This window comes from Diabrotica undecimpunctata, chromosome 4, assembly GCF_040954645.1.
Source record: "Diabrotica undecimpunctata isolate CICGRU chromosome 4, icDiaUnde3, whole genome shotgun sequence".
Lineage (NCBI taxonomy): Eukaryota > Metazoa > Arthropoda > Insecta > Coleoptera > Chrysomelidae > Diabrotica > Diabrotica undecimpunctata.
Window position 1 is genome coordinate 158011797 of NC_092806.1, and position 12729 is coordinate 158024525.

Here is a 12729-nt window from a genome sequence, read left to right on the forward strand (position 1 = left end):
TTAGGTCTGCTGTAAATTTTGGCGAATTTTCCATAATGAATTGTTTCGTCTGTCTTTGTCCTGGTGAATTCCTCCGCCATTCCAGAGATGTGTATGCTACAAACTTTTTTGTAGCTGTTCTTGTTACTGCCTCTGAAATGCCGCAGACTCTCGTTCTCTGGTACCCAGGCTACCGTAACCTTGCTACGGTCACATAGTTTATTTAGGGCACCCACACAATCTCATACTAGTTTGGAATTGACCTCTACAGAATTGACTGTCTTCACAGATAGCTGGCTATCTGTGAAGATGACAATTGAACGGTGCCTTTCTATTTTTTCCACGCAGTAATCGATTTTTATTTCCGCCTGGAAAATTGTAACATCCTTGGATAGACTAACTGGGAAATTTATCTCTTGCTTTGTCCCTACTGTATCGACTCCTCTACCCTCAGATGTTTTTGAGCGATCAGTGTACCAGGCAGCTCCTGCTTGTATGGTCCACCTTCCTTCCAGTCTTTCCTGGCTTGTATATTAATTTTAAATATATTACCAAGGCTTCTCGTAGCTGTTGTACGGATGGGTTGCCCTATTACGATATCTGCTTTTAGCTGCTTGATATTCATAGATCAGACTTCGCCCTGTATAAAACTAAAGTGGTGGAAGATTCAGCAGGAATTCCAACATCGCGGTGGTAGTTGTTTTTGTGGCCCCCGTAATACACAAACATGTTAGCCTTTGTGTATTACTTAACAGCCTGATTGCTACCACTTGCTTTGTCCACTACGTCACAGACCCATAAGTTATCATTGGTCTAATAACTCTTGTGTATAACCAAAGGAACATTTTGGGATTGAGCCCCCCAATCTGCCCAACATCCTTCTACATCTGACCAAGAACATAGTACCTATAAGAAACTGTATGGTTTCCAGTATGTGAGTATTCCATGTAAGCCTATGATCAAAATATATCCCTAGGTACTTTGTTTCTTTGGCAAATGGAATCTCTGTTCCTCTCAGCACTGGTGTTTTTAGATCTTGTAATGCTGTCTTTTTTGTGACGTTGATGATTAGTGTTTTTTAAGAATTGACTGTCAGACGCCAGTTATCAACTATATTTAGGGCTATTTGCATTCTCTCAGATACAACCTTGGCAAATTTGCTCCTGCCGACGATTCAATATCGTCAGCGGACCCTAGACAGTAAAAGTGTTTTGTGGTCAGATTTTTAAGAAGATCATCTACCAAGGTTTGCCAAAAGTAGAGGTGACAGAACTCTTCCTTGTGTACAGCTTGCACCTGTTCTTACTTTGACGGTTGCTTTACCCAGAGTGGATATAACTATCCTAGGAAGGTAATTGATAGACAAATAGAAAATAAAATTAGAAATTAAAAAAAAACACATCAACAAGAGATGAAATTTTTATTATAAGGCAGCTGGTGAAAAAAAAACAGGTATAAAGAAATAAACGCTGAAATGGTATTCATTGATCTTGAGAAAACATACGATAGAGTTCCTCGAGAGGTTCTGTGGTGGGTGCTCAACAAGAAATGAGTTCCCAGTCAGCTTGTGAAGATTGTGAGAGATCCGTGTGAAAAAAAAACAACTACTGTTAGGAAAGGTATGGGAGAGACTGATCAATTTAATGTAAAAGTCAGATTGCATCAAGGCTCAGTGCTTAATCCTAATTTATGTTCCTTAGTATTGGATCAAATAACACGGAAATTACAGGATAACATTCCTGGTGTTTAATGCATGCTGATAATATAGTGTTAGTAAGATGTACTGAAAGAGATTTACAACAAAAACTGGAAAAGTGGAACCCCAATAGGAATGATTTTTGTTTGATGCTTGAAAAAATATCCCAAAAAAGTGGGATACAGCGATGCTGATTGAAAGGCATAGACTGTTGGTTTGGCGTCTTAGAAGAACCACAAGCAGCGTGGAGAAATGTCAAATGATGAGATGATATTCAAAGTATCGCTGAAAAAAAATTGGATTCAGGACTCCCTAAATAGAACGAAACACAAACCAGTAAAAAAGAGGATACGATTTTTAATACAGTTTCTGCGTACCTGATAATTATAAACCGAGATAAGGCGTAGAACGAAGATCAGAGATATCATGAAAAAAATTCCAAAATTAAATGGTGCTGGACCGATCACATAATTAACAGTTGGACACGCAGAATGGAGACCAATGAGGACAATAAGAAGCTAGGAAAGACCTTAAAAGAGAAGAGAGAGACAATTATACTGCTTCGCTATATCACTGTACCAGTGAAACTGGAGTTCACAAGGTAGAACGAACTACCAATTTATGACTTTTTCAACCATTGTACTAAATATGTTGTACTGTATCCACCGATAACCCAAACCAAATCATTCTTGCACTTTTTAATAAGCACAAGATATTCCAACATGTTAATATTTCATAATATCAATTATATAAACACCCAATCTGCAAAATTATTTTGTTTTGTGTGAATTCTGAACAGCCCGCATAAATATATCGTAAATTGGAATCTGTGTTTTTCGAACAATAGTATAAGGAACTTAAACCTGTCAATATGATTTAGTAATTTTTAATTTCGAGATTAGTGTAAATATTTTTCTAGTCGGCTTGTTATTTAAATAAGATTTCAGCAGACATAATAAAATATATAAAAATTTTGAAGAAAACACTTCAGATCATAAAATTATTCAAATTTACATAAATTATAAATATTTACATAAATATTATAAACGATTTATTAGCCAAAAGAACGAATCACTATCGCTTCTTTGTTTCTCTTTCTATATTTTGGTATAGTCTATTAAACAAAACACATCTAGTGACTTTTAGGACCTAAGTTGTTGTTTATGTTCATATATGAATGAGTGAACACCTTGTCTACATCATTCCCTTTTTGTTCAGACCCCATATTTTGTTCCTTAATGTGTTGGTAGTTTTGTTTTGTTCAGTATGACAAAACGCTTTTTAGTGAATATCTCCATCATGTTACTGTCCATTTGCTTCTGGTTTTTAGCATAATAACGATTGAATCGAAATAAAAAACGATCCTTTAGTTTTGTGTATGTCCCTGTGTCTGTCCGGAATTAGTACAATCAAAATTACTTGGTAGAAATTAAAAAACGAGCATTATAAAGAATTTACGTTTGGTTGCAACAAAACTGGAACAAATACTCTTATTCATACACTAAGATAGCTAGATATAAACCATCTTTACGTCAACCTGTGGAGTCCAAGTGACTAAGACGATGATTTGGGCATTAGGCTCTATTCTACATCGTAAACCTTTATATTTTTAGGTTTATTTAAAACGAAACTTAAAAAAAAGTATAGTTGAATTTACATAAAAACTATGGTAGCTAGAGCAATGTTGATTACAGATTCATCATCCACGTAAAAAAAAACCTCTAACCATATGCAATATTTTACTTCTTGAATGTACTTCATTCAACTGTTTTTAGTTTGTGGCCATTGACAGCGGCAATCCAGCTAGTAGGTTCCTATTTTGTATTCAAATATGTTAACATCAAACGCTTCGTTGGGTGCGTGATGCATTAGCTTCGCCGACTTCTTATATAAATTATATACTATTACATGCTTACGAGTGTGAGGGAGTTGAAATTATTTTATTTATTTGAGATATTAGGAACTGAAATTTATTCGAGCTAATAGAAAATGAGACGTAAAAGAAGAAGACTGAGTTTTGCATTAAATTGATGAAAAAGTTATGTATTAAGTATAATTTGAATATACTTTATGAAAATCTATCAAAAAACACTGAATAAAAGCAGTAACTTAATTAGTCTATTTTATAAAATTCAGAACAGCCATCATTTAATGGAACTAATCTACCTTCTTATGTTGGTTATGTTGCATTTATTTCTCTCTGTTTCTCTCTCTCTCTGCCTCTCTCTTCCTTAGCTATATGTCAATCCAATATTGAAAGATATTTTGAAATCATCATCTGCCTTAAAATATTACTTGGTTTACCTACTTGATTTCATGATCGTCTTATTCGTCTTTTTAAAGATTCAATCCAAGCACATTCGTTACCACTTCTGACATCTTCTAGACTATCTTCTAGAAAACCCAGATACCCAAAGAAGACCTAACTATCACGAGATATTAGCCTCAATAACAGCGAAACCGTCAGGAGACTGTGTAGCCTAGGCAAAAACCGACTGGCCCAGATGGCATACACAAAAGATGCCTCAAACAACTTCCAGAAGCTATATTCCGGCTGCTAGCGAAACTATTAATGCCTGTCTTCAGCTGGAATACTTTTCTACTCCATGGAAAGTATCCGTCACAAACATAATCCCGAAAGATCCTAAAAGAAGGTTCGTAAAACAGCTAGAAATTATCCCAAATTTTCAATTTGGATTCAGAATTGGTCACTCTACACAAAATGTATTGATAAAAGCAGCAACCTTCACATCAGACAATAAATGACCACAACAGGCAAGCTGTTGTCATCTTTCTTAATATACCAAAAGTATTCGACCAGACTGATCAAAAAACTCCACCGAGCCTTAACGCCCATTGCTTTCCTGAGAATAATTCAATCTTACTTCAGCTCGAATTGTACGGGTCAAAGTCGAAGAGAAACTATCCACCTCATTCACTTCTCTTGCAGGAGTTCCACAGGGCTCAATAATAGCGTCAATTCTATATACAGTCTAAAAGAGCGACCTCTCCCTCCCGCATATCTCGTCTGAAAAATCCTGCTATACTAACGATACAGCCTTACTCTTCTCAGGATCTCCTAGGGTAGGTAGTTCGTTCGGTATTCTGTCCTCTCCTGGTGATTTTCTATTTTTTAATTTCTTTAATGCTTCACTTCTGCTGTTGGTGGTTCATTATCGTCACCTTTATCAACTAAAGATCGAAACTAGTCTGCCCATGTTTTCTTCTGAATGTGTCTTGTGTTTATTTTTAAAGAACCAACATTTTCTTAAGCCATTTGTCAATGGCTTTCTATACTACGGGCACATATGTAGGTTCTGGTATTGAAGAAATTTGTTTAAATGCTGTCAACATTTGTTCATAATTCCAAGGTTTCCATAGATGAAGAGGGCGTAGAAAAGAAGTGTTTTGCAGCTAGATGTGCCAAATCTTGGATAAATGAAAAAATCTACAAGAAGAACCCTTATCTTTATCCCCTGGCGCTCTACTCTTTGCGTGTTTTGGTTGCTATAGAAAGCGGTTTCCGTCTTTGCCTTAACTTTCCAGTTTTTGTAAATTGATGGTGGAAGCAGGATGCATATTCATATATTTTCTAATGCTTGCTTTAAAAGAGTTATTGAATTGACAATATCAAATGTTAACGGTAACCTTCAGCATTGGTGAGCCGTAGAAATAAGGGCTTTTACAGGCTAAAATTACAGTTTTTTTTTCGGACGCTCTATGTATTTTATGGTCCTTCTGGTAAGGCAAATTTTTAAATTTTGAAAAGTGTTGGTACAAGGCGCCATGTTTGTTTATTTATAAACGCAGAGTTCCGTTTTTATATCAAAAAGCCGGGGTCGAAACTAATTTCGAAGTTTGGCAACACAATTGGTCGACCACTGAAAATTCAATTGTTTATCTACAATTGTTCTATCATTTATTTTAGTCGAGTAGTCTGGAAACCGGGGGAACAAATAGCATTCCTTCTTACTAGACCGATTAAGAGAGATGCATTACTTCCAAATGCCCCATAAAACCATTGCCAGATTTCGTAATCACTCTTTATATTTAGTAGATCGTTTTTCTTTCGGAAAAATCTAATTTATTAATGATCCAGCGATAATTTTATCTCTGACACAGGGAAAACTATGGCACGATGAGAAATTATGTATAAATTAAAAAATAGTAATTAATACTTATAATTCTATGTGGAAATTTATTTGACACCTACTTGTTAATGCCTAGACCGTTTTTTAAAGCAACGCCATAAAATGTTTTGATTGGTTTATTTGAAATCAATGACATTTGGCAGCTATTTATACAAAAAAGACATATGACAGGTGGGTTGTGTTGTACGACAAATGATTGATGTCGTTTAAGATGTGATGTTTGACATATGACAGAATATCATTTAAGTAAAACTATATTTATATCAGAAAAAGACCAGAGAAAAAACGTGGAAGGTAGGAAAAGAGATAAATTCATTAAAATATGTTATGAATATATCATCGACTGTAGGGAATGAAAAAATTGGATACAGAAATGAGAAAGCAAGGACACATATAAAAAACAAATATTTGCGAAAATTGTAATCAAGATGTTTAACTATAAAGAAGGATTTACGTAATTTTTCTTTCGTAAAACGAATTGGCACGCTTGTGAACACACATGCGATATTTATGTCCAAACACCGAAATATGGTAGTGAACAGGCGTCGCGTTCTCGGATCTTGAGCCTTTTTTTATTTGTCAAAAATTCACTTGAGTCTGGTATGGTTTTTGTCTAAATATTTCTGCAAATGAATACGAGTCGGGACGGACGTGCATGGTTTTAACAAAATTTAATAAAAACTTGCAAGAATTTGGGGAAGCGGACCGTCCACAATTAAATTTTTCAGTTCTGATTAGAGGTGCTGAGTGTCGTTACTTTTGGTAACGGTATTTATATCTTAAACTGTGAGTTTGAAATATATTTCGAGTTCATATTATTGATAAAAAATAAACTATTAGTTATCACGAATATTAAATACGATTATAACTTTCTACCATCACAGATTACGTAGCTCATAAGGCACTTTATTCTAGGGTATATCTATCGACAGAGATAGTTTTAATAAGCAAGTTTTGCAAACTATACAGTAATATAGATTGATAACAAATTTAGAGATGTTGCTGTGTGCCCAAAATCAATATAAACGGTATTTTTAGGTAAATCAGCAGTTGCAAACATCGACTAAACTATTTTAATTGGCAGAGTATGTGTCTTCTACGCTTTTTATGGCATAGGGGTGAATAAAAAGAGCGAAACATAGAGACAATTGGGAGAATAGGAAATTGTATTTAAGACATATGATGAGAAGACAAAATAGGCAACATTACTCGTTATGCAAGACAAAATTCGATGTAGGCGAAATGCGGCATTCGACGAAAGAATATTCTGGCTTAAGATCCTGTGGGAATCGTTCGGAAGCTGCAACGCAGATCCATTTAAAAGGGCGGCCAAAGATCCACATAATCATGATAATTTTCACCCTTTGATAGAAGATAGAACTTGAAGGAAGAAGAGGGACGAATAAACAAAAAAAAAAGAATTTTAATTTTGAACAAAGACTGTACAAGAGCTTAGGAAAATATATATAAAAGATATGAGGAAGCAGATTTATATAAGACAAACTTTATTACGTAAATTTCTTATATAGGAATTGTAAATGAGTTATATCGTTACCGATTCATTCCGACCACCTCTATTAATGTCCGTTCTAAGAAGCACAGCGGACAAATGTTGAATATTTGGGAAATATTTAAGTTTTTTGGGTATTTATTAACGTTTGGAGGTCGGCGCATCGTTTTAAGCTTTTTTCTGTCATTTCGTTGACTGGCATATGTGAAATTTAGAAGTCGGCGAGATATTATAACCGGGCAATTCCTGTAAAAGGCTTGTTTTTGTCGGCGGAAGTTTTTAGCTAAAATGCGAACGTTAAATACCGCGACAAAACCATTTTTCGGCTTATTCAAAATTTTATACGTCGCTAATATACGAATAAATAGGAGCTTGATCGTTTAGGTTATTTTGTTTTGTCAGAAAATAAAATGTAATATGGTTTAGTAGTTTTTCAATCTTCTCCAATGGTTTGTTGGATGTTTTTGAACATCTTGGCAACACTGTGTGTCAAATATTGTGATTTAAAGATGCATTTTGTTCTAATTTGTATTATTTTTACAATAAGCTCAAAATATTCAAAATTGTTGTGGATTTGTAGATTGTTTTTTAACCGAATAACATGCAACGAATTATATTTAAAGACTATATTATGTACAATTATACAGTATTGCCATTATACAATAGTGTAGTATTTCCGGTGAGATATGCAAGTATATGCCGTGCAGAATTATTAAATTCTTCTTCTGCAAGTGTCATGTTTATCTAGAACGAACGTTGATAACCAATTGGGTGATCTTCATTTTCGGAATAGTGATCTGATGCTAACTCCGTACCATTCACACATATTCTTAAGTAATTATGATCTTCTCGTCTGCATTCAATTTTATTTTTGATTATCAATTGCAGTAAGCAAGTAAGCAAGCAATTTAAGTAAACCCAGCCTGTGAGACATGTTTATCCCTAAGGCCCTAAGAATTACGTATGGGTGTAACAATTCATTGGAGCGAGGTGTATTAACTCGAGTTAAAAACAGAGGTTACATTTGAGATTTCTCACGATTAAGGTAAAGAGTGTGATCATTATGTGTTTACGCTTTTAATAAAAGTACGAAAACTCCTATTGATCATAACATAATCAATCTGGTTTCTTAAATTTTTGTGAACATTAGAAATCCACGGGTAAATGCCCTTAGGTACAAAAAGGTATTCATTACTTCAAAATATTCTTCTTGACAAGATTGTACTAAACGGTCTTAACGATCATTGGCTACACCTATAGTTTATTTTTATGAACGAGAGAGTAATTAGCATAATTTTAACTGGTAGCACCGACCACTCCATGGGCGTGCTCAAGATTCATTGAAAAATTACTTTGAATAATTGTAAAAAATAAATGAATTATTTCAGTGTTATAAAGTGTTATGTGTATGTAAACAAAAGTGACCTCTTTTATCACACACTATATTAGAACTGACTGGCCTACATTAAAAAGGGTTTTAAAAAATTCACATTTTTTTTAATTTTTAAAAATTACAAAAGAGAAAAAGAGTTTTTAAAACCGTCTAAGGTATGTTAAATAGATGAATAAAAATATTAATATAAAACTTACAGCTACTTGTTACAAATCCAAATCAGATTCAGAAGATGAACTTTCAGAACCAAGATTTATAATAACTGGCTCGATCATTTTATCAGTAATATTGTCCAGCTTCCACATTTTTTCCTTTTCTTTAATAGTGTGATTTACTGCCTTTTCCCAGTTTTCAGGTTTTACATTATTTACGGCCTCCAAAAAAAACTGTTTAACATCATGAATTTTAAAAGTGGTATTTTTTCTTGAAACTTCACTCTTTATCTGTGCCCATACCAGTTCAATCGGGTTTAATTCACAATGATATGGTGGGGATCTAAGTACTGTCATTCCACGATTTTTGGCAATTTCATCAATTTCGTATTTTTTAAATTTTTCTTTATGAAGGGCACACAACGAAGTTCCTTTCTTATAGATCCGGGATGGTACGTTATATTTTTTGAACTCAGCCAATTCTGCAAGTCTTTTTTTAACCACTTGGTTGTGGGCAGTCCTTCTATAAGTCTGGAGTGATAACTTGCATTATCCATTACTATTACACAGTTCTTAGGAAGAAGATCTATCATTTGTTCGAACCATTCTTGAAAGACATCAGCGTTTATGTCTTCATGGTAGTCACCGGTACGAGTTGATTCAAAAGTTAATAAACCACCTTCAACAAAACCGTCTGAACTGCCAATGTGTACTATTATCAGCCTGCGTCCCTTTCCTGATGGTGGGTTTAAACCAGTAGATAAGTTATTTACAAAAGCGTGCCTTTGACTTGTAACAGTTTCATCCTGCCAAAATTTATTTGGTGTATGACCCTCGTTGATCCATGTTTCATCAAGATAAAATATTTTTCTTTTTTGGTTTCTCATTTCCTTTATGGTTCTTAGAAAAGGTCTTCTCCATATGACAATATCGCTTCTTTCTAATAAAATAGACTTTCTGGGATTCTTTTTCCAGCGGAAGCCTATTTCTTTTAAAAGTTTCCATAACGTACTTCGACTCATTTCTGGGTAATCCTTATCATCTCGAACTGAGACAAGAACTTTATCCAATGTTGGAAATTCTTGTCTAAAGAAGAATTCATGCACTTTCCGTCGAAGTCCTTCTTTAAAATGATATTCTATTTGAAATTTTGGTTTCCCTGGAGCATTACGTGGCATTTGAAAACTACCACATTTCTCTTCTTTAATAACTCTGTAAATCGTAGATTTCCCAACACCAAGTGTACTGCTAACTAACTCAACGGTCTCATCAACACTTTCACATAAACGTTTGTCTGTAAATGATTTAAAACAATTAAATATTAATGTTTTTTCATTAACTGTTAGAGGACCAATTTTTCGGCGTTTATACGGCACTTCCAAATTTTCCATAACACTAGTATACACAATAAACTGCACCTTGCAACTGAAGTACCTACTTTTAGTGAACTGTTAAGAATTTTGAATACGCCACTTGGACCTTCCTATATACAAAATGGAAAAACCCACTATCACATTTTCTGTGGAATAAGTTTAGAAGGTAATTATCTAGTCAATGACTGTCGTAGATTCCTGGAATTAAAGAATTAAATGTTTGATTGTTGAAACCCTTACTTCGTGGAATGCACTCATTTCAGATAAAATAAAACGTTTTATTTTATCTAAAGAATTAAACTTTATTTTGCAAATAGGCAAAGAATTAAACTTTATTTTGCAAATAGATAAAATAAAACGTTTTATTTTATCTAAAGAATTAAACTTTATTTTGCAAATAGGTAGGTACTTATTAAACTTTTATTGGTTATATATAACCAATAAAATAAACATCTTACATTTCTTGCAAATTCATTAGTACCTGTTAACCTCCATCACTAAGACACTGGCAACCTTATTTAGGGATTAGTAACCATCACAACTATTGTATTCTATTCTGCTTCAACCTTTATACCTGGTGGTCATACTCAATTTAAAATTGTTTTCCTATATACTTCTGTAAACTTGTTGACAAATATCTGTTTTTCATTGAGTCACCCGTATCAACAGTTTAGGGATTTGCATACATAATTTATTGTTTTATTACTCTCTCATACATAAAAATACACTATAAACCATGTACTTTTACCACATCCTACTTTAACAAGAAAATCTGCCATTCAAATTATTATTTTTGATGAGTTTGTGCAAGCTTTGGCGTTTAAGATATCTGTGAAAAACATCATTTACAAAAAGCGCACCAACAATTACAAGTTGGTGCGTAAACTTAAACAATATTTAATAGAATCATTATGAAACGGTCTGATGTTGGACACCAGCTCTTTAAACAGTTATTAATTCCTTGATTGACGATAAAACCAACCCCATTCAAGTATCGCAGATCGTCTTTACAAGTTTAATAAATATTAAATATTGAAAAACGTAAAAATATTTGTATTACCTGGAGTCAGGCCGAATGAATTTGGTGATATGATGCCAGATGTGACAGTGGCCATAGTCGACAACATATAGAACCGGTCATTCCTGAAAAAAATATATATTATTAATAATAAAATCATTATTGGAAATATTTAATTGATTTTTCTTTATTTGTCCTAGTTTCATGTGACGATAGTTTGTTGGGTAAGTCTCTGTTTGATTTATTCTTAAAGTTGTCAGGCATTTTCTAGATACGTTTTAGTAAAGTTAGCAAAAAAAAAATGAGTGTCTAACAATTAAAAAATATATTTTGAGTAAAAATGGCGCAGTTGGAGCGGATAAACAAACACCAACACAACACGACGACTATTATTATTTGATTCAACTAATACTAAAAAACTAGAGATGAATACAAATAACCTAAGGTTGTACGTAAAATGATTTCGGTGTCCACATTACGACCTGAAACATCTTGTGAATGTATATTATATATATGTGGAAGTTTCCAACAGGTTTTTGATTGGGTTTTTGGTCGAAGCCTTCGTTCAACGGGTGCTTAAATCATCATTAGGGCGTTCATGCTCGCTCGCTCAACTTTTTCGATCAATACATAACTTTATCCCGTTTGTTTAGTCCTTTCTTGTCACACGACGATAGTAACACCTGACATGCTAAAAGAACGTTCAAAATCCTGGATGTGGCTTGGTGTCTGGAGTTTAAGTTGTCTTTAGTCCATTCGGCTGTGTTCACCTCACAAAAGAAGCGGTCATGATCGAATATGAAGAACTACCACGACAAGAAGAACAGAATCGAGAAATTTATAATAAAACTAAATTGTATATCATCGTCATGATCATTGTCAGCGTATTCTACCGATTATGGTACAGCCTTCCTTACATAGTAGTACCTCATTTCTGAACAGTCTATGATATTTTTGTATATCCTAATTTATCTGTTCAGAATGATCTGGGGAGAGCTAGAGCTATTAGAGCTATGTAAAATATAACTAGGTAAACTACTTTTTCTATTCTTTCCTTTTTGGAATGCTGAACACTTTCTGATTTTATTCTTTATAAAATTTAATATATTTAGCATTTTGTAACCAAAAAATGTTTATTAAAAAAATTGCCCAAATTTTTTCTTTATTAAACCCGCCAATGGGGCCTGTTAAACATTAAAATAATCCCATATAACTTTATTTGAACAGTTTAACTAGAAGGCTGCACCCGAACGTTTTAAATACTATAATCTGCCAATCTGAAATGAGCTCTTTTCTAGCCATTTCAGACACGAGATGATGTCGGACGTTAATATTAGCATTTAAATCGATTCCAGCTACCGCATTTTCTGTATCTTGACACATACGTTACTTCTCAAATACGATAAATCACCCACAGAACCATCTTTTCTTCTTTTTCGTTTAAATAGTCTAAGTAA

At 33.8% G+C, this 12729-nt stretch overlaps 1 protein-coding gene across 2 annotated transcripts in view; it reads right to left on the minus strand.

The window, feature by feature from the left end:
- Window positions 1–12729, minus strand: part of LOC140440308 (zinc finger protein castor homolog 1-like) — a 246779-nt gene that overhangs the window by 158857 nt on the left and 75193 nt on the right. For both annotated transcript variants that reach the window (XM_072530734.1, XM_072530733.1), the window contains exon 2: window positions 11315–11397. In XM_072530734.1, coding sequence (XP_072386835.1) covers window positions 11315–11381 — 67 coding nt within the window. In that variant the 5' untranslated portion in view covers window positions 11382–11397. The remainder of the gene's footprint in view (window positions 1–11314; window positions 11398–12729) is intronic.